This window comes from Nicotiana attenuata, chromosome 6, assembly GCF_001879085.1.
Source record: "Nicotiana attenuata strain UT chromosome 6, NIATTr2, whole genome shotgun sequence".
Taxonomy (NCBI): domain Eukaryota; kingdom Viridiplantae; phylum Streptophyta; class Magnoliopsida; order Solanales; family Solanaceae; genus Nicotiana; species Nicotiana attenuata.
This window is the reverse complement of record NC_031994.1, coordinates 29,002,926-29,025,840: the sequence shown is the minus strand read 5'-3', so window position 1 is coordinate 29,025,840 and position 22,915 is coordinate 29,002,926. Positions and strand designations below refer to the sequence as shown.

The 22,915-nt window shown below is 35.7% G+C and overlaps 3 protein-coding genes across 4 annotated transcripts; all 3 read right to left on the bottom strand.

The window, feature by feature from the left end:
* Positions 900-2,004, bottom strand: LOC109227732. Its single transcript, XM_019392930.1, has 3 exons — positions 1,916-2,004; positions 1,701-1,830; positions 900-1,409 (listed from the first exon to the last, which is right to left on the bottom strand). The coding sequence occupies exons 1-3, from the start codon at positions 2,002-2,004 to the stop codon at positions 900-902; spliced, it is 729 nt and encodes a 242-aa protein (XP_019248475.1).
* LOC109226755 lies at positions 8,465-12,204 on the bottom strand. Of its 2 annotated transcripts, none has more exons than XM_019391605.1 (3): positions 12,063-12,204; positions 10,026-10,960; positions 8,465-8,759 (listed from the first exon to the last, which is right to left on the bottom strand). In XM_019391605.1, the coding sequence occupies exons 2-3, from the start codon at positions 10,956-10,958 to the stop codon at positions 8,754-8,756; spliced, it is 939 nt and encodes a 312-aa protein (XP_019247150.1). In that variant the 5' UTR covers positions 10,959-10,960; positions 12,063-12,204; the 3' UTR covers positions 8,465-8,753. The 2 variants fall into 2 exon arrangements, with proteins under 2 accessions (XP_019247150.1, XP_019247151.1); XM_019391606.1 differs by having other exon boundaries at positions 11,977-12,065.
* On the bottom strand, positions 18,508-22,260 carry LOC109226754. Its single transcript, XM_019391604.1, has 3 exons — positions 20,081-22,260; positions 19,879-19,961; positions 18,508-18,873 (listed from the first exon to the last, which is right to left on the bottom strand). The coding sequence occupies exons 1-3, from the start codon at positions 21,966-21,968 to the stop codon at positions 18,769-18,771; spliced, it is 2,076 nt and encodes a 691-aa protein (XP_019247149.1). The 5' UTR covers positions 21,969-22,260; the 3' UTR covers positions 18,508-18,768.

Here is a 22,915-nt window from a genome sequence, read left to right as displayed (position 1 = left end):
CATACAACATAGTCGGCCTAACCACCATTCTGTAGAACTTACCTTTAAGTTTTGGTGGCACCTTCTTGTCACACAAAATACCATAAGCGAGTATTTGTTTCATCCATACTGCCCCAATACTATGTGTGACATATCCATCAATCTCCCCATTCCCCTGAATAATAGACCCAAGGTACTCAAAACTTCCTCTCGTAGGAATGATTTGTGAGTCCAGTCTCACCTCCCCTTCCCCTCCCTGAGTCTCACCACTGAACTTACACTCCAAGTATTCTGTCTTGGTCCTACTCAGCTTGAAACCTTTAGACTCCAGGGCCTGCCTCCAACCTCTAACCTCGCATTCACACCGCCTCGCATCTCGTCAATCAATACAATATTATCTGCAAATAACGTGCACCACGGCACCTCCCCTTAGATGTGGCGCGTCAGAACGTCTATCTCCAGGGCAAACAAAAAAAGGGCTAAGTGTCGACCCCTGGTGCAAACCCATCATGACCGGATAATGATCTGAGTTCTCTCCTACCGTCCTCATTCGGGTCTTTTCTCCATTATATATGTCCTTAATCACCCTAATGTAGGGAACAAGTACACCTCTAGCCTCCAAACATCTCCACAAAACTTCCCTCGAGACTTTATCGTACACCCTTTTCTAAGTCGATGAACATCATATGTAAGTCATTCTTCCTCTCCCTATACTGCTCCATCAAACTCCTAACAAGGTGAATGGCCTCTGTAGTTGAGTGCTTGGTACCCCGATAGTTATTGGAATTTTGGATATCACCCTTGTTCTTGTATAAAGGAACCATCATGCTCCACCTTCACTCCTCGGGTATCTTCTTCGTTCTAAAAATGACATTAAATAACCTAGTGAGTCACTCCAAGCCCACCTTGCCCGCGCTCTTTCAAAACTCCACCGGGATTTCATCCGGCCCGGTCGCTTTGCCCCTACTCATCTTATACATAGACCCCTCAACCTCCTCAACTCTAATCCGTCTACAATACCTAAAGTCGCAACGACTCCTGGAGAGTTCTAAATCACCCAGTACAATGTTCCTGCCCCCCTCCTTGTTCAAGAGACTATGGAAGTAGGTGTGCCATGTCCAACAGATAAGCCCCTCATCCAACAAAACTCTACCTTCTTCGTCCTTGATGCATTTCACTTGATCCAAGTCACGAGCCTTCTTTTCTCTCACCTTGTCTAACCTGAACAACCTCTTATCCCCACCTCGGCCCTCGAGTTCTTCATACAAACTACCAAAAGCTGCAGTCTTGGCCGCCGTAACTGCTAATTTCGCCTCCTTCTTAGCTAACTTATATTTCTCCTTATTCACCCTTCTCTCCTCCCCGCCTACACTTTCTACTAGATTCAGATACGTCGCTTTCTTGGTCTCTACTTTTCCTTGCACCTCTCCCTTCCACCACTAGTCTCCTCTGTGTCTACCAGAGTAACCGTTTGAGATTCCTAATACCTCTCTAGCGGCTTCCCTAATGCACTGCATAGTCGTGGTCCACATAGTGCTTGCGTCCCAGCTACTCCTCCAAACCCCCCTAGTTATCAACTTAACCCCCCAAAAGCAATATTTTGGCTTCCGTCAAGGCTCCCCACTTGATCCTAGGTTGGCTATACACCACCCTCTTCCTCTTCTTCCTTGTGATCTCAAGGTCCATGACCAAGATCCTATGAAGGGTCATGAGGTTCTCACTCTGGATGACTTTGCAATCCGTGCAAAGACCTCTATAGGATTTCCTGCAGAGAAATAACCAATCTGAGTCATGCTACCTAACTCCGGAAGGTGACAAAGTGTTCCACCTTCTTTGGGAAACTCGAGTTTGCTATCACCAAATCAAACGCTCTAGCAAAGTCCAAAAGAGAAGTTCCTCCCTTGTTCCTATCTTCCAAACCAAAGCCATCATGCACCTCATCATACCCCCAGTCGTCGCTCCAATGTGGTCGTTGAAATCTCCTTCTATGAAAAGCTTATCAGTATGCGGGATACCACATACCATCTCATCCAAATCCTCCTAGAAACACCTTTTGACTTCCTCGTCCAAGCTTGCTTGGGGTGCGTACGCACTGGTTATGTTCAAAATAAATCCTTTAACAACTATCTCAATAGTCATCAGCCAGTCGTTCATCCCCCTAACCTCCACCACTAGATCATGGAGGTCCTCATCAACCAAGATACCTACCCCGTTCCCGCCCCCTCCCTCCCAGAATACCATATTTTGAACTTGCCCACATCCACGCCTTATCTCCTACCCATCGAGTCTCATGTATACAAGCTATATTAATCTTCCTTTTTTCGAGAAAATGGGCAAATTACACTACTAAAAAATAGCAAATTTGCGACTGAATTAAATCGATCGCAATTTTTGACTGATTCGGTCGGAAACTTTATTAAAAATACATGTTAATTTTTTTTAAATTTTTGGCTCAAAATTGCGACTGATTCAATCACTCAATTACGTAGAAAATACCGCGAAATATTTTTTATGGTTTGCGACTGAATCAGTCGCAAAAATTAAAATTAAAAAAGAATTAAATTAAATGTTTCGACCGATTTGGTCGGAATGTGCAATACAAACGAGGTCTGACAGGTTAACGGGATTTGCGACCGAATCAGTCGCAATTTGAAAATTCAAATTTCAAATTCGCGACCGATTCGGTCGCAAATTTATTTTTAATTATAGCCCTAGACCGTTTTTTCTTCTTTCTTCTTTCTTCTCTAGTTTGTTCCCCTCTTATCCCCTCTCCTTTTCTGCCCCCACCCGCTATATTTCTTGATTTTTCCCTCTAATATAACCATATAAGGTATGATTCCCTTCTCTCCCACACTCCACTCACTCTCCCTCTCCCTCGCCCTCTCCATTTCCCCATCCAGCCGCCCCACTCCCCCAACTTTTTTGTTCCCAAGTTGTTTAACTCGTTTTTGGTGCAGGAATCCAGCGGCTTATCTCCCCTCCGGTGTTAGTTTGGCAGCACATCCGTTGGTCGTTTTCCAGGTATTTGTTTTGCATTAATTTAACAAAATAGTATGTATAAATTAGCTATATAATTTGTAATATAGTATAGATAAATTAGCAATAATTTTTTGCAATATAATATGTATATAGTGACTTGTTAAAAATTTACTTGTTTAGATTAATTGGCTATTTTTTTCTTTTTAGTTAGATGGTCTTGTGAAAATGGCTTATATACTTGTATGTATCCAATAGTAAATCAAGAAAAAATTTGGAATAATTTGAATATGTTCAATAAGTATGGAATTCTTGTTTATATAAAAAAACAACTAAAGAAAAAACTTAAGTGTTAATACTTCTTATAATTTAAATTATAATAGTTAAAGTTGAAAAATATTTTAAAGAGTTAGAATTTTTATACATTCAAGTTTGGTTAGTTAAGAAACAACTTAAGTGTTAATACTTCTCTGTTTCGGTTTTTCGTTTGGAAATTCTCCATGCCCTATTTATGTGTTAATTATATCATTTATTATTGGAAAGAAATAAAGAAAATGCAATCAATTAAGTATTAGAGCGCATTATATGCTAATTTGAAATAAATTGGATTAATTTAATGATATCTTCATTTTTTTTTATGTTTATATTGTTATATTTATTAGGTATACTTTATGTTTATATTTGTTATGTTTAATTTTTTTACATGTAAATATTTTATATTCATTACACAGATGGACACAATAGGCTGGTGGCGTGAATAAAGGTATAAATATTATACAATTATCTGTTTTGGTGTTAATTTAAAAGTTTCTTGTTTGTTTTCTTACTTCTTTTTACTTTCTTATCTTTATTTCTCGTGAAAATAATAAATAAAGCTCGAGTCAACGGGATTGGAGTACTACCATCCTCCAGTCGTCCTGGGGCATCGGTTTTCCAAGAAGACATGGAAGCTATGCGTCAAAAAGTGGATCAAATGTCGCAAGAATTTCAAGAAACTCAGGCTTTGATCCAAAAATTGTTTCAAAAAAAAGTAAGAAATGAGCTGCAATGGAGTCTGAGTCTAAGTCTGAAGAGGAGACTGATTCTGAATAGGCTATTTGAATGTTTTACAGTTGAAGTTAGAGACATGTTTAATTTATGTTGTTTGATAGTTGGTTATTTGGTTGAACTGTTATAAATATTACTGTTCATTTTGTAGTAAATATTTGATTTTAGATTGTTATATTATTTTTTTAAATTGTTGTATTAGGTTTTTGATTAATTGTTGGGTGTTTGATTGGCTGTTTTATTTGGCAGGTGGTGTAATTAGAAATATAGCAAGATTCTACTTTAAAATGCCCAGATTTGGACTGAATCAACCGCAAATTTCACCAGGAATTACCCAGATTTGCGATTGATTCAGTTGCAAATTGAAAAACTTAATTAAGATAGTGACTGATTCAGTCGCAAATGGAGAATTTTTGATCTATTTAATTAATTAATAATCAATATTTACAACTATTTTAGTCGGAATAATTAATTACGAATTAATTTTTTTTAATTTTCCCACGGAATCAATCGAAACTTCTTATTTATATTTATTTTTTTTAACTTTGGTCAGCGACTGAATCAGTTGCTAAATTTGCGACTGATTGGGTCGCAAACGACTTAATATCAAATGTCCCCGTATTTTTCAGTTTGCGACGGAATCCGTCGCAAATTTTCGACTGATTCTGTCACAAATATATTGCGACCATATATTTTCTGACCGACACTTTTCAATCGTTAATCGGTCGAAAAAACACGATTTTCGACCGATTTGCGGCTGATTTGACTGTCCCAAATTTATTGTTTTTTAGTAGTGAAAGCTACTATGGGATATACTAAATAAAGATTCAAAAGAAAACTATAAACACGTAGAGAGAAATATGAAACAGGTAGGCAACGCTATCGCTAGTGCAACTAATTTGGCACTGCTAGGGCCAACACTTAAGTAAGATTCAAGAACAAAATAAAAGAGACAATTAATCTAGAATATCAAAGTATCAAAATAACATAACAATAGAGGATACAATTAAGCTAGAATATCAAAATCAAAATAACAAGACAAGAGAGGAACGATAGAACCTAGATGGCAGCCCCTGAAGTTGACAAAAATCTGACCGGCGAGGATGGGTCGCGATGAGCTGGCCGAAAGGGACAATCCAAGACACCTGCGGTCGTTCTTGAGCTTCGATTACTGGGAGGACATGCACGCGCAGGAAAACCACCTGGACAGGATCTCACGCACTAACGTGTGACGGGATCTACGCCAAAAAATTGACTGGTCTTGACGGACTCAGCCGGCGTTTCCCCACACAAACGCATGAGGCGAAGAGGAGAGAAATAGAAAGGTAAAAGAGCCAAAATTCAATGATTTCCGGCGCTGAACTCAATGGCGGAGCGACATACAACCAACGGGTGTCAATCTACACCCTTTCGCAGGAAATTATATTGTATTGTTAGATAAATTTTTCTATTTTATGTATATTTATTATATGTTATCTCCCCTAAACTTTTCGTTGTATCTTTTTATTTTTAATATTTTGACAACCCTTGGTGAAAATTCTGGCTCTGCCACTGGCTGAACTCCGACCAGTCGATGTGGAGAAAGAAAACAGAGAAAGACGGGAAGGAGGGGGAAAGAGAGAGAGAGAAAGAGGAAGAAAGGAGGAAGACGGGAGGAGAGATGAAGGATGGGTAACCTTACCTTGGGTCACCGACGGTGGTGCTGGGCGGTTGTGTTAATGGCAAAGAGAGAGAGAGAGAGAGACAGAGGGTGGGTCGGTAATGGCGGTGAGAAAGAGAGAAGAAGTCTCGTGTAATACAATTTTAGATTCTTAAAATCACAAAAACTTACAGTTACAATTTATTCAGTTTCATTTCCAAGAAAAAAAAAGGGCAGCTGGTGCACTAAGCTCCCGCTATGCGCAGGGTTCGGGGAAGGGCCGGACCACAAGGGTCTATCGTACGCAGCCTTACCCTGCATTTCCAAGAAAAAGAATTTTGATTTAATGACCTTCTTCATTAAGTAAGATTTTATCCAATTATCTATCCCTTAACCTCAAATGAGTCGATATCCATATCTCTACTTCGATATATACCCAACAATGTGTTAGAACATGCGCAGCGGAAGCAAGTATACAATTCAAGCATCACATACATGTAAACTAGATAATAATATAATTACGAGATTAGAAGCACTAACCTCTTGAAAACGTTGCACAGGTCCTCCACAGAGCAAGAATCCAGGGATGCAGTCTTCTGTTATGGTCCTAATAAGACCTTGGACGAAATTATTTTGAGTGGGCAAAAATAATACAACTCTGAAAGTGAGTTATTGGGTGAAAAATGTCTTCCTTATGTAGACCCGTTTTCAGCCAAAAGAGGGCTCCAAAAACGTGTAGGATTCTGCTGTGCAAGTAGAATCCTACTCTAACTCTAAAGGATGATTTTTCTCCCAAGTCACTTTTTACCCAAGTCACTCCAGGTTTTCACTAGGTATAGCAGGGACCACAGAAATAATACGAGGCTATCAATTATAGCATTAATTCGAAATTTTGGATGAATTAATTCCTACTATAATTAATTGAAGTTTATTCCACTAAAAAACTGCAATTGAGCTCCTTAATATGAATTTCGAAAATTCACTAACACTTATTTTAATTCCCCATGTTAAGATAACAAATGCCAGTTAATTATATTAAATCACTGACAATTTAATTTAATCAACTAATTAAATCCTTTATAATTCTGCTTAAACTATTTAATGTGACGGATGCAAAATTAACCGTTGGGTTTCACATGAAAACTTATAAGCTTACATAAAGGGGCACATCAAACTCAAAATCAAGTCATGGATTCTATCAACTAATTATTATTTCACAAATGCTATTCGTATACACTAACTCTGAATAGAGTTGCACCTTTTGATAAATCAAAATAATAAATAAATCACATTGATCATAATAATTATATCAAGATTAGGAGTATAAGCTCATTTAATGAATTAGAGAAAATATTTTATATATATTCAGTACAAAAACATCTTTTTCTCTACTTGGTGCGTTCAATATACACTAAGTATACTAGCACAAGAAGTCGGAGTAAAACCACTCCCATAATCAAGACAAATTATACTTTAATCTTGTACTACAATCATCAAGATATTTTGTCCAATAATATCTTTGATCCTGAACATAGTTTATTAATTATGAGAACCGACAATTTAATCTTCTGTGCATGAGCTAAGACTCCAAACATTAAATTGTCACCTACATAACTAAAGGGCACACATGTTATAAATAATCTATTTAAAATAGTACTTTATTGAATTGAATAAATTAAACAAACAATTATTTCATAAAAAATAAAACACAATACTATATCTAAATAGCATGGTTAATAGTATATCCCAACACAATTAAGTCCTACGAAGGCTTCAAATAGCTAGTATAGGCTAATCACCGGACTACTTGTTAATTACTGGAGGACGAGTGGATCTAGTTTTGAGAGGGTGTCTTACTCTAATAAGTGGAGAGTATCTAAGTAAAGGCAAACACAATTATATATGTGACATCCTAACTATCAATAAAGTAGGTTCATTAAAAATCTTCTTAAGGAGAAAGCCAACTAAAAGCTATTCCACAACCGATTTTTGTTACCGAGCCAAGAGGCAAATGACACTTTTGTTATCAATTTAAAAAGTATTTCGATTCCATTTTATTCGAACATAGGGATTCTTGAACCTATTTTTATTTATTTATTGATATTAACCTAAAATAAGCTATTCCTAATTCTGGGAGGTTGTGCCTGGTAATGAAGGAAGAAATGGTTGTGAAAGGTAGAATTGAGCAGATGAATCCTGTCTATCCTTTCCGCTCTATGACAAAGGAATGACATATGTACACTAGTGTATTATTGAAAACAAAATTTATCCAATTCTAAACCAAACACATATTTATATCATACATCATATATTTAGTGCTCTGTGCAATGAACTATACGATACGAGAAGAATCACAAATCCACAAAATCTTCCAATGACTATTAATCACTTTTCTCTACAAATCAAACGACTCCATGTTGTATAACAATTCAATCTAAAGAGAGATAGGCTAATTATGCTAGTGGTAGTTTCTGAAATAAATAATGATCTACCGAAGCATGCTACCATATCAATCATTCCTTTCTGTTTTTTTAACTTTTTATTTCGTTTTTCCTAAAGAAGAGTGAAATTAAATATATCAAGTGATAATCAGTGGCTGTGATATCCATGTTTTGTTGTGATTGCTATTATCGTTTTCAAATTTAACGATTAAATCAGGTTATAACTTTATCTCAAAAGATTTCACGCACAATCAAGGTTAAATGAAATTAATTAGTATCACTCTTGGTTTAAAATTTAACAATCATGCATTATAATCATATTATTTTATTAGACTATGTATATATTTGTGAAACATACGTACACAAGAAACTAAGTTGCATAGAAAGACAATGCTAGACAATAAACTTTATGTAATCAAATACACAGTGCAGAGCCTAACCCGACAGATTTCCTTTCAGAATAGATGGCATATATTTATCTTTGAGTTGTTGTTTTTATGACAAAAGATAAGAGTGAATGATTAGTTATATATGTGAACCAACTAGCAAAATATGAATTCATATGGAGTAAGTTACAGATATATAACTCCAGGGGTCTCCTTTCTAGCAAATTAATTTGGATCGGACCAAAAAAGGTTGCCCGCCAGTTAATTTGTCTCTTGCAACTTCAGTTAATCCTGTAAGCAGAAAGGAAAAGCTCAATTAATGTTTGTGCAGGCAGCAGGGTGTGAAAATTAAAGGAGGGAGAGACGACTGCATATAGCAGTTAGATGACAGCATGCACGGGCATAGATAGGTCGCGCTGTCTGATGGTTTAAGGCAATCTGGCTTCAGGCTTCTACTTAAGTAGGGACCAAGAGTTGATTATAATCCACACACAATGATAATGCTCAATAATACTACAATACATATAATGATGACTTGAAGTGATCAAGAATCTTCCCACACAAGCTCAAGAAATAATGATAATTTACAAAGACAAATTCCTTCCTATATATGCAAGGTAGAGTCATTATACTACACAAACAATATGCATGAGCCCCGCATAGATCAGTGAATTGATGTAACATTAATTGTGAAACACACTACTTTTAGAAAGATAGCAATGGATTCTGCTATAATAATTAAGAAGAACATTAAGGATCTTGTGCATCTTTAATATACAATTTGCTCATATATAGAGACATCACACATTCAGCAGATTCATTTTTATCCTTTTGGAGACATCATGTATCGCTTTTAACATGTATACCTTCTTTCTTATCACTCATCTCCTTAATTTTCCCAACAATATTTTTAAGCCGTTTTGGTTAAAAGTTAGCTTAAACTGCATGCAAGGTATGAGCCACAAGTGATTTAAACATTTTTTTTTAATAATCACCACGCGAAAGGAGCATATCTAAGGTCGGTCATGACTATACAACTGATGATCTACATGCTTAATGACATGCTAGCTTACTTGAAGCCACAATTGCACCAAGTAAGAGGATATTGGAGGTACTAGTTATATATCATGTAGAGAATCATCCGATATTTAAGTACATATTTGACTTTTAATCACCCTTCCAGAAGATATGTTATCTCGTTTCTCTAAAGAAGAAAACATGATCTAGGTCAATAATGTACTTACATGTTACAAACAATTCACTCAACTACAACAATTTTGCATGTCTCTCTTGAAAGAATATACGTAGATGACATCCTTCTTTCACATGTATATATCCGAAGACATTTTCTATTCATGTTTAATTTCTTCCAACATATTGTATCTATACCCAGTCAGAGTACAAATTATATTATACATGTAATTAAATAGACCAACAAAGCTCAGAATGCATATGAATCCCATTTTAAACCTCTTAAGAATTAAGTAAAACAAAAATATTCGACGAAAAATGAAGCAAGCAACACAAAGTTTTGTAAAAGCTGAACATTTAACAAACCTCATCTTCATCTCCACTATCTTCTTTGTTCTTCTTGAGACGAGTTGTCCCGCCCTCCTTGCTGATAGGTAACTTCATTGCTCCAAATGGCGTGTCCACATTAACATGACCTTTCATACTGTAGCCAGTACCTCTTCCTCTCATCATGTCCCAAAGAGCAGACCCAAAGTCCTTTGGCCTGAAGGTAATAGGAAGATCCATGTAGCTAATACCATTTTTTCCAATTTTAGTATATTTCTCAAGCTCTGCACCACCAATATTGACATCCGATAGCCAAACATCATAATCAAGTCCATTAATCGCCAGGTCAAAGTCATTCTTGTTTTCTAACTTCAGTTTAAGAACAGCAACAGTTTCTTCGAAAGAGAATTTCTCAAAATGGATTTTCTCAAGATCAATATCCGGCTTGTAAGGTACAGGAATCTCGCCAGTTTTCTCAAGAGGCAGAGTCAGCCTGCCAAAAACAGGTACATCAACTATGAGGTCTACCTTGATCCTATAGGGAATGATGCTTCCGGGCTTTATATCACGATACGTGCTTTTTATGTCATCATAAATCAAATTAACGGGTATTTTGACAGTTTCAGAACCATGTGAATGGATTGTTCCAGCATCAGGGATCAATCCAGAAATCAGTTTCCTTCCATCACTCTCGATCAAGTAATTTATGTCAATGAGAGGGATTGGAATGGGGTTTGGATTCTTCACTAACACATGAGCTACTAATTCAGCCTTTTTAAGATTGATATGAGGAATGTGAACTGCAGTGACATCTGCAGTTGGTTTCCAAAATCCTATTTTTTCCTCAATTTTCTCACCAACATCTTCGATCAAGTCCTTAACTTTCTCAACAAATCCACCCTTTTCTTCATCTTGTTTATCCTCCTTATCTTTGTTGCGGAAAGCCCTTTTTGTATTCTCTGGAGACGACATAGCTTACAAGCAAACAAGACGGACGTTCAATGAGTTAGATAGCAGATTGACCACTATGTACTTTTAATACGACCGAGTATAGAACATTTTAGAACTGAATGTATATCAACATTATTTCTACATTGAAATAAAGGAAACGCACATTTTATTTAACATATAAATGCTAAGCTTTACTCCCAACTCCAATGCAGTTAGCTATGGTAAGTCGACGTGACAAAATGAATTCTTTTTTACATTATACTTGTACCAGCTTGTTATAATCGTGGTGAGGACGACACTTAACACGAAAGGTTAGTGCTTCTGCAAATAATAGTTACCCGCAATACTGTATATGTTAGGATCGAAATAATTAGGTATCATGCAGAAGCTAGTAAAACAACATTTGAACGACAATAAATCAGAGAAAAATATACCAAAAGAAACACACAATTGACCTACGCCCACGGGCGGAGATGAGCAATCCACTATATAAAATAGCGTGCAACATATCGAGAGAACGACATCACGAAAAAGCAAACACAAGTGACAGGCTAACACTTGTCCTGAAATTCTCCCACTAAAAAAGACTCTCAACCCCCTTAAGCACTACATTGTGGAGGCTACTAAATGACAAGGAAAGATCCCCAATTTATAGAAGTCCAAAACATTTTCCTCCAAGAAATGTGACAAGCCAAATATGAGAGATTTATGTTTCCTTCTAAGAATAGGAAAACCCAATTATCGTAAATATGTTGTCTTTTTCTTCGAGAGATAGGATAACCAAATATAATAAGAAAATCAAGACAACACCTAACAGTATAAGGGAACATATATAAACTTGGTTTATTTGGCTAAAGGCTAATACTTGTGCGATTACATTTTGCTGGGGTAATAATCTGAATGTTGAAAGTCATGATACACATCTTAATACGTAAGACTTAATCAGATAATCATATCTGATCCATGCATAATACACAGAAGGAAAAAAAACCACTGTACATTATCATTACGGGGAATCAAGATTGATTGAATCACTTACCGTCACCACATGAAAAACTTTAAGAAGAAATTTTGATCAATAGTGTTGGGAAAAGAAAAGGAAACAGAATCAGAATGAAGAATTACCTAATATGTAGAACTATTTTGTATTATTAAACTTTGGAATTAAATGCCATTGAGATGGGAAATGGAAAGCCTGCCTGAGTAAGGTGATCTGAAAAAGGAAAGCGATCGAGTACGAGGCTGTTGGACTTGCTGACACATGTCTTCTCCCATTTTTTTCATTTCATGTGAGATCTATCATGCACACACTTTATATCTTATGTTAAATCCATATATATTCTTGGTTTAAATTTGTATTTTACACTATTAATCAACTTATTATCCATTAGCCAGCCTTACACTGAGAATTTCTTAATTCTATTTCAACACCATGAACGCAATCCGATATATAGGTGGTCAAACTTTTTTTGTTTCACAAAAATTTACTTATATAAAAACAAAAAAATCAATTTTGTTATAAATAATATTTTATTTATGGTGAATTTCTACTTTTAGAGAGATTTTAGGGTTTGTTACTTGCAGGGGCGGCCCAAGGGTCAAACCACTAAAGCAAAGGCTTTAGGCCCCCAAATTCTGGGGCCCCAAATTTTTCTTTTTGTTTTCTACTCGTATTTGTATTGAAATTTCGACTAATATAGATTCGTACCGTGTAAGGCCTAGTAAAAGAAAGAACACATTTTAACAAGATTTGTTTAACCACAGGACTCGAACCCAATATATCTAATTAAGGTAAGTTGGATCATATAAATCTCACAGCAATCTTTAGAGGTAAGGTCTAAATATATTAGGTATTCTAAAATATAAAAGTAAAATATTTTATAAAAGGTAAAGATAAAAAATAAGACTTGGACTATTCACTACTAAAAATTCGGCAAAAATCGACCATGGTCGACCGACCAATTTTGGTCGGTCAAAAAATCGGCCAAAAAACCAACCAAAGTTGGTCGGTTTTTCAAAATATATTATTTTTTAATTTTTTTTTTACGAAACCGACCAACTTTGGTCGATTGGCGCAAAAATGCGGGAAACTATTTTTGAGTCCCGCAAAATTTATTTTTCAAGAAACCGACCAACTTTGATCGGTTTTTCATTTAAAATAAATTAAATTAGTATTAAAAAAACCGACCGAAATTGGTCGGTTAATTCGGCCGGTCATTTTAAAAACTGACTAACTTTGGTCGGTAATTTTATTTTTTTAATAAAATCGATCAACTTTGGTCGGTTGTTTTCGTGCGAAAATACAATTAAAGAGTATAAATGAAATAGAAGACAGTCTTAAAACAAAATGCACCAATGGTCTAGTGGTAGAATAGTATCCTACCACAGTACAAACCCCGTTTTTATCATAGATGGTGTATTTTAATTAAAGAATTAAAATACCGACCAACTTTGGTCGGTTTTTTCGACAATATTTTTTTTAATTAAATTGACCGACCAAAGTCCACACTTAAATGGTCACGTTTTGGACGGTTATTGGCCATTACCGATCAACTTTGGTCGGTTTTTTTGGACGGTTTTGCCCGAATTTCTAGTAGCGATTGAAGATACAAAAAACGGATTCTAAAAGTTTATTACACGTTTTTAGTGAGATGTAAAAGGAGAATAATAATATAGGTACTTCACTAATTATGTTAATTGTAAAATTTAAATAATGAAAAGTTTTATATTCGTGACAAGGGTTTAGGGGGAGTGATTCTCTTTCTCCAATTAAAAGTTATATTGCTCGTTGTAGAAAGAAAAAAATTTTATTTTTTCTATAAAGAAACAAGAGTCGAAGAGTACCGTTGAATAAAACTATATTCCAATTCTTTTTTTCCTTTTTTCCCCTCAGGTTTCAAGCGTTCCAACTAGTATATTAGAACATCAAAAATTATTTCGATATCAAGTTATTAACTTCTTGAATCCGGTTCTATTATCTAGATCAATAATATCTTAGGAGAAATGAAATTATTTATAAAAAGAAACTATTAACAACTTTACATCTTAAAAAGTTAGAAAAATAGACTTCAATTAAAAATATAGATGAATTATTTTTTTTTCTTCTGAAAGGCCCCATATTAAAAATTAGCTTTAGGCCACCAATCTTGTTGAGCTGCCCCTGGTTACTTGGTGGTTAAGTCACTTTTTCCCTTTAAATAGAGAGATTTTATTCCATTGTAATTCATCCCAAATCAATAAGAATTCTATGTCTACTTATTCTTCTTCTTCTTTTATTGTTTTATAACACGTTATCAGCACGAGGCTCCCATCAATTGAGTAGAGGCTTTGGGATACGTGCATGGTGCTCAACTTATACATAATATTGAGCATAATGATTGTCAATTGTCCATGAAATTCCCTCAAGAATAAATTTTGGATTTAAGGTAAGTATTTTACCTTATTTTTCTCTTTTAAATTCTTAACATTCTATAATTCGATTTTAAATACAAGCAAAGACAATAAATTATGATTATAACTTTAATAGAATTCGTAACCACGCGAATTGGTAAAATATCTATGTCTTGCCATGATCAAATTCATGTATGATTGTGAGCACAAGAAGCAGAAGCCCGTCCCATTTGAATTTGCTTCTTTCTCATTCCCTTAAGAGAATGTGATAGCAATATGTGGTAAGTCTGAAAGAAGACAAAATTATTACAGTGAAGGTATCAATGAATGTGAACATGGAAATAGACGAAATTAAAGTTGTCATAATTCTCAAAATAATACTTCACTCTGTGAAATTAATGTTTTTCATCGATTTGACATGAGATTTCATAAAGCACATATAGATGACTATGGTCCATTCATGATGTGAACGTAACAACATATGATTTATGAATACATATTCATTCTTGGAAGAATCTGAACGTGTTAGTGGTAGTGAATATACCGCACTAACCTCTAGAAAGAGGTTTGGGATGAAATAAGAAATAATTTCATTATTATGACATGAATGGTCTTTAATCACGTACCTATTATGATTAATCCAAAATATTATGGCAATGTAATTATTACAGGGCAAAAGTAATAGAAGCAACATATCTTGCCTATAATGATTTTGACCATGACCATAATGGTATAACTTTCTCCTTGAAAGATATATTCACCATATAGAGGTTGATGAATATGTGGTAGTACAAAATTAATTGAGAGCTCTGGAAGAGCCAATTATTACTATTTTGGAGGAACACAATTGATTATCAACAAGGCATTATATTGTAGAAACTTATTTAGTTTCTAAAGTATTCGCGAAAGCGATTGGTTATACTGAGACTATAAAGAAAGGAAAGATTTAATATCTTCTATTACTACAACTTGTAGCGGGGTAATATGTATGTGAAAAGCTACCTACTTTATTCTCCAATTTGTACTACACAAATAAAAGTATGCAACAGTAAAGTAGAAGTTTATTGATATAAAAACCTATATCATAATAAACTTGGAGTTTATTGATAATTGCACACGTCATGGTGTAAACATGAAGTTTATCAATATTGATAATTTATCCAGTTGGCATAACTAGTTTAGCCATATCAATTTAAGTAAGATGTGCAAAAATAAAAGAGAGTTCATATGGGTAAATATTAAAGAACTAGAATATCAAAGGTGAACATGGGCTCATTCACCTGCCTTGTAAACCTTATAAAGATGCATCTATGAGATGATTACATGTGCGATTATTATTAACCCACAACCTGGCGTTTGCGTGATAACTTGCTCAATAATTTAGTTTAGAGCATAATTTCCAGATCTTCTATTCAAGACAGTTCATCTTGATAAGTTGGTTTGAATCACAGTTGATTTAGCAAAATAATTTATTGAGTGCCTTCACTTAATAGCTAAATTGTTGCTAATGAGAACAAAGTTGTCTATATTAGTTTGATATACGTTATATACGAAAGTATATTGCATTCTCACCTCATAAATGGTTCGGGGTTAGGAACCAAATAATTCCATCTTATTATTATTGATGCGGTGTATATTTTGATTAACACCATAACACACAAAGATGGGTTCTCAAAGTTGAGGAAACAAGTTAGTTTTTCTAACATGAAGGGGAGACATGATAAGCAGTTGAGAAAAAGTTATGTGGAATGAATTATCATTTGTATATCTGGATCCTCGAATAAAACAATATGAACTTGAAGTTCATTAAAAGATAATTCATTTGCACTATATTGCAAAGCATGACAGACACATTTGCTGACCCAAAGAAAGTAACTATATTCTCAATGCAAATGCTCCTATTAAAATAAGTCCTAGAAGGACAAAATTTATGGTACGCTTAAAGCATATAGACAAATCGGTTTCAAATAAAAATCTATGAGCAAATGATCATAATGATCATAATAAGGAGGCAAGTGATTGAGAAGATCACATGACATAACACTTCATAAAGTCTCAGAAGAGGTTCAGGTCCCTAAAAATATGAATGAAGAGATCTCTATGTTATATATTTATGAGGAAACAAGGAAGAAGGTTGGAACCGATATAAAATGTTCATCGACTACATCTATGATAATGCTAAATATATATGAGGATCTTAAGTATGGAGAAACAATTCAAGTAGAATTGGCTTCATATGAAAGACATGTAGTTTTGGACCTGCGGTTCAAACACTTGAAAGCATAAAGTCAATGGTGTGTGCAATCACCTTTATCTATCTTATATGTCTATTATGACTAGAGGTGGCAAAATGGTTAAAAGAGAACAGTTATCCACCCATATTATCCATCAAAAATGGGTTGGATAATGAACCATTTAAAAATGGGTCGAATATGGATAAAGAACCATATTATCCACTTAGAAAATGGTTAACCAAATGGATAACTAATGTGTTTAACTTTTACATTTGTAAAGCCTCAAATTGGAGTTCCTTAATTTTGGAAGACTAGGATAAGCCATGGATAATATGGATATCCATATTATCCGCCGTATAACCCGTTTTTATCCGTCTCAAATACGGGTCGGATCGGATATTTATCCGTTTTTTTAAATTACCCGTTTTGACCCGCTCATATCCGACACGACCGCCCGTTTGCCACCCCTAATCATGACATAAAAACTTCATATGCATCTAAAGTCCATTCATATGGCTTATATGATTTAACTTATATGACAATCCCTGCAGGATTTAAATTGCTTAAAGCATATACAATTCTTGGTCCCGAAGTACCATATCCTAAGTGCTATTTGTGACATATGTATCTTGCTATAACTATAAACATGATAATGTGATAGCAAGGATTTTCAGGGTGCAACATATTCATCGGAGTTAATATAGCTATTTTATTCATCAAATCTTTCCCTACGTCAACCTTCAAGAAGCTAGTGCACAAGATTGGGATGCGAAGGCTCAAAGATGTGGATTGATGCTCTTATCAGGGGGAGTTAATACGCGTTGTACTCTTTTTTCCTTACAATGTTTTGAACCATTGGGTTTTCCTTGCAAGGTTTTTAACGAGGTAACCAAAAGGCGTATTTCTAAACATGTACTCTTTTTCCTTCTCTAGAATTTTTTCCCCACTGGGTTTTATTTTAGTTAAGGTTTTAACGAGGCACATTATCTGTTGAATAGACATTCAAGGGGGGTGTTAAGAATAGTATTTTATTTATGGTGAATGTCTATTTTTAGAGAGATTTTAGGGTTTGTTACTTGGTGGCTAAGTCACTCTTTCCCTTTAAATAGAGGGATTCTATTCCATTGTAATTCATCCCAAATCAATAAGAATTCTCCCTCTACTTATTCTTCTTCTTCTTTTATTGTTTTATAACAAATTTAAGTTTCTTAATCAATCGATATGTAGTGATAAGAACATTATTTTGGAACAGATGGACAACATGTTAAAATAACTACTGTTCATGGACAATAGACAGTCCCGGGAATTTACGACATTATGACAAACAAACAGGTTGTTGGAATTACAATAATGTGTAATTACTAGGCTGTGTAATTATAATTACACCAATTTCAATTACCGGTGGCTTTCCAATCAGACCATTAAAGAATTCTCAACAACAAAGAGGAATGATATTAAGTAGGAAATTCATAAATCTCCATCTTTTAGCAGAAGTGCTCTCAGTACCCCACCAAGAGGACTTCACAACAGGAACATTGCCACACCAACAGAGCAAAAAAATATTTGTCACCATGATGCAGGATAACGGAAAAATTAGAGGCTTGTTACATCAATTTAATCCAGTCACACTAGTCGTCCACCCAAAGTAAGCTGTCCATGGGTAAAAAAGGGCATCCCGTCTTCACGCAGGGGCCAGAACCCAAGGGCTGCGATATAGACAACCTATCCTAATGCAAGCATTGGTGGCTGTCCATGTGTAAGAGAAAAGAAAAATGGAGAAAACAATATAGGCCTAAATTGTCTGTCCAAAAAGTGAACTTTTACTGTCTAAATGACAGAGGAAGAGAGCAATCAACTTAATGCAGAAAGTCATCCATCTGGTTTCATTTGCATCTATGTTCTCACTGTACATTGAACAAGCTAAGCGCAGAAGAGATATAAAGATGTCACTGAACAAAGAGTATCCAGCTTTTATTGGGACTTGCATTGCAGACAGCAGTTTACTATAGCAAACAACATTCTTCTGTTAGATTTAAAGGCTTTCTAAGGTTAAATAAAGACAAGAAAGGTTGCTGCTATATCTCACTCTAGTATTTGTGGTGTATATTGTTCAATCAATCAACTAAACCTCAATTATAAACTATTTGAGTCGGTTATATGACAGAGGAACGAAGAGCAAACACAGTAAAATACAGCTATTGATTTCCCTATTCTATACTTGAATGACCATCTTCCATTTCCACATTGAAGCTCCCTTCAATAATGCCACGGAGATACTCTAACTGCTCAAACTCTCCTTGGAGCTCTTCCCACTGCAAAATAGAATCAACAAGGACCACTTAGTCAATTCATCATTTGCCTTTGTTACGGTTATGCTCAAAAAGATGTCCTTTCATACTTGAGTATGAGTCTATGACCTATCTTAACAAATTGTTAATAAAAGTGAGAAAGAAGGTAAATACAGTGTCAGACCAACATCTAATTATTGAAGCTGCTCTGGATAGTTTTCCTCGTTGGATTGAATTGCCTCACTGTCATAATAACACCTACAGAACTATTCATTAATTGAAACTGCTCTCACGAGAAGAGAATGATTTAACAACTCATTTCCTCTCCCTCCAAAAAGATAGCAGTGAAGAAAATTTGTTTCTTAAGTTGGCCATAACACCCGAAAACTTCTGGGGACACATGCAACTTCACATGGTTTGGCAGTTAGCAAATGGAACTTTCGGTAATGGCTCATAGGAGCCCATGGTATTTTTAAAAAAAATCATTTTAGGAAGTCCATAGTAACTCACCCTTCAAAATAGGTCAGGCGTCCTAAACGTACAGATTGGCAAGCTAGGGTCACCACTATTGACTCTAAGGGCTCTTGCCTCATGTATGAATGAGGGAATCAGGGGATAAACTCGGGAAATAGACATGGAGGCTTGCTATCACTTGGTTTGCTCATTTTTCGAGGATAGAGGGGCTGAGGTATAATGCTAAACCCAGACCTTTGCTCCCTGCAAGCTTTGTTTGTATCACACATATCATCAATCTGTCCGTCTATTTTTCGTTGACATTTAGTTGCTCGTTAAGTAAGGGATGAATGAGAGTGGAAAATATCAAATCCAGGAGAGCAAGTGAACCTAATGTTGGATGGAAATTCTTCAGTATTTCCCATGTGGCCACCAGTTTTCTCCCTTTTTGTTTTAGGCAGGAAGGGAAGGTAAAAAGTAGTTAACATTCAGATTAACTTAAGATATTAAGATAAGAATGCCTTAACCTCAATGAAATATAACTGATCAAAAATGAAAATATGCCAAAACACTCACTTCCTGATGAGGGACAGATATGAGCCTCCAACCAGCAGCAGTGATATATCTGCGTTTTAGCATTGTATGTCCCAAGGGGATTCCTGCAAGGAGGTAGTAATGTCATTACCAATTTGAGAAAATGTTACTACCTTTTAACTTTTGGGAGACTTATGAATAATGATACTAACAGGTCTGCAGATGATAATAAATTAATAAGCACCTGAGTTCCTTGAGAAATGAGTAGGGCCGTCTATCTCAAGAGCAACTCTTCTGTCAACAACAACTGCATCCAGAGTATAACCATCCACTGCATATTCTCTTACCCAATCTAGTCCAGTGCTGACAAGAAGGCGAGCAACCTCCTTTTGAAATGAGGAAGTAACCTTCTGATTGAATCGTTTTGTCCTTCCAGCATTGCAAATTTTCTCCTCTAGTTCACCTTTAAGGCATAAGTCAAGATGCGCGTACTCTAGCTTGAGACATTGGTTCACAAGATGAACTTGGGAAGCAAACATAATGTCTTCTCTATACTGCTCGGATATTCGTTGCTCCTCAAAATAGCTGAGAGTATTCCATACATTAGCAAAGAAAACTCGATTCATCTGCCCAAGAACAGCATAAGACCATGATATATTACCTAGCTGATCCCTATTTAACATTAGCACGGGATAGTTAATAGCTCCAGACTCAACATCCGCAATACCATCTGCTGTCCTTTCTTTAATATAAGATAGTTTACCATCACTCAAGCTGCATTTGAATTGATTGACATCACTAAAAACATTATCAAGAGAATCGAGCATGGGACCAGCTTGCTCATTCAGAGAGGCAAAAGCCCACAAGACTTGAGCAATCTCTTGAGGCTGAAAAGTGTGGATTATGTCTGACGCCTGTCTTGCTAACCCCGAAAATAGTTCTGGAGCAGAATGCTGCATTGAAGCAAAAGCCCCAGCGACATTAGCAACATTTTGTGAATTGAACTCATCAACCTTAGTCAACGCCACTTCTGCCACTCTATCCATTTCTGTCAAATAGAGAAGCTCACCGCCAATCTTTGACAGCGCCCACGCAATATTTGAAACACCCTGTGCCGAGCACTCAGGCAAAGCAGTCATAGCAATGCCAACAAGCATACACATCTCTCTCTGGCGAGCAAATGCCAACCTTCTACTCCTAACCATTGAAACTTTCTCCATGTTCTTCGCTATCCTATGCAGCGCTGTAGCTATATTTAATGGAGAAAGAGGCGAAGGGCTAAGCCCTTTTGCAACAGCTGAGACCGTCTCAGCAGTAACTTCCAACACCTCCTCAGCCGTCATAGCTTCAACAATTGCTTTATTCAAGCTAATTTCTTTCTTACGGTCTGATGGTCCTGCAAACTCAGATAGCCTTTGGACAAAAGTTTCCATGGTTTTAGCTTTCTGTTCCTCAAACATACCATCAGCAAACATACTAACTGTCCTCTTAAGGCGACTTGCATTGCCTAGAGGAATTTCAGCATCCAAATCAAGATCTTCATCATCCGAGTCTAACTCGGAGTCTTCATCAATTTCTTCAACCGGGTTTCGCTTATCAACCTTGGACTTTATTTTCTTCTTCTTTTTTTTGGTCTTTTTATTACCACTAACCATACTCTTTATAACAGGGGTCAATCCTCTAGCTTCAATAGACTTGAGAGCAACTTTTCTAGCATTCATACACCAGTCCATTGTTTCAGTATCCTTAAGCAATCTAGAATTTATCTTTTTTTTCTTCTTCTTCTCAGGCAAAACATCTTCGGATGGGTCCATCTTTCCAAGGAACTTTGCTTCCCAGTCCACATTGGCCGGGTTTTCCTGATTTTTACTATCACTAGAACCATCAGCACTACCATAATCTTTTTCTTCTTCTTCTTCTTTATTATCAACTAATATTTTATTCCCCAAAGAATTGGGAGCTAAACGACAAGTCTTTTGGAATAGAATATGAAACTTGGAGGATAATTTAAATCCTGGATTACTAGTTAAAAATGAAGTCTTTGCAGGATCAAAGAGCAAGAAATTTGTCCTTGTGGTATGGGAAGGAGGTCTTTGGAAGCTAGGAAATGTGTTTACAGCAGATGCTTCCATGATAATTGTTATGCTAATTAATACACCGTCAAAATTTCTTAGAGCAAATTATCAAATAAAAGTGCAAAACCATCAAAAATAATATGAACAAACAAAGCAAGAATCTTACTCAACCAAGAATTTGGGGCTGGGGTTTAGACTCCAGAGAGAGAGAGAGGGAGGGAGAGAGAGGGAGAGAGGAACCTACAGATTCATTTCAGGGGAGAGTTGGAAGGAGTGGTGGTGGTGCTTCAATTGTCATGGCGGAAGAAGATAATCCTTTAATAGTTTCATTTGAAGGGAGCGAAGTGCACAAAATAGCCGTCTTAGGACCCTTTTTAATGAATAGCCGAAATTTACAAAGTTTTTAAAGTTTAGCCGCCCATAATCAACTTAAAACATGCACGTTTGGAGTAGAAAATCACGAATTTGGAGTTTCAAATTCAATGTTGTAAACCTGAGGTTTAAAGTTAGCATTTGATAGAGTCCAACTTCAAACTCCAAGGTATGAAAAAGAAGAAACAACAACAATAAGAGGAGGTTAAGTTTCAAGATTTTGAAGTTTGCCAAAATTGGCTAAACTTTAAATAATTTTTAAAAATTAAATATATTTTAAATAGAGGTGTTACAAAGTACAAACGGATACCTATCAGAAAATGGCAAAAATAGGACATCATCAACGGTGTTTTTAACTTTTGACCTTCAGAGCATGTCACCTAACAAATGGGCAAAGCTACAAAGTCAAAGGTTAAGAGTTTTGCTTTGGTGCAAAATTTGTTAAAATTAAACTTTTATCCATTGGTTAAATGATCTACTGTTTACCCGTTTCACAGTTGAATTTATAGCGTGATTTATAGACAAGCAAATTGATTTGATCCCAAAATAATACATAAACAAATTAAATAAAATACAAGACTTAGCATTGATCGAGATAAAATAGCAGACAACTTGGTTCCCGGAGCAAGACT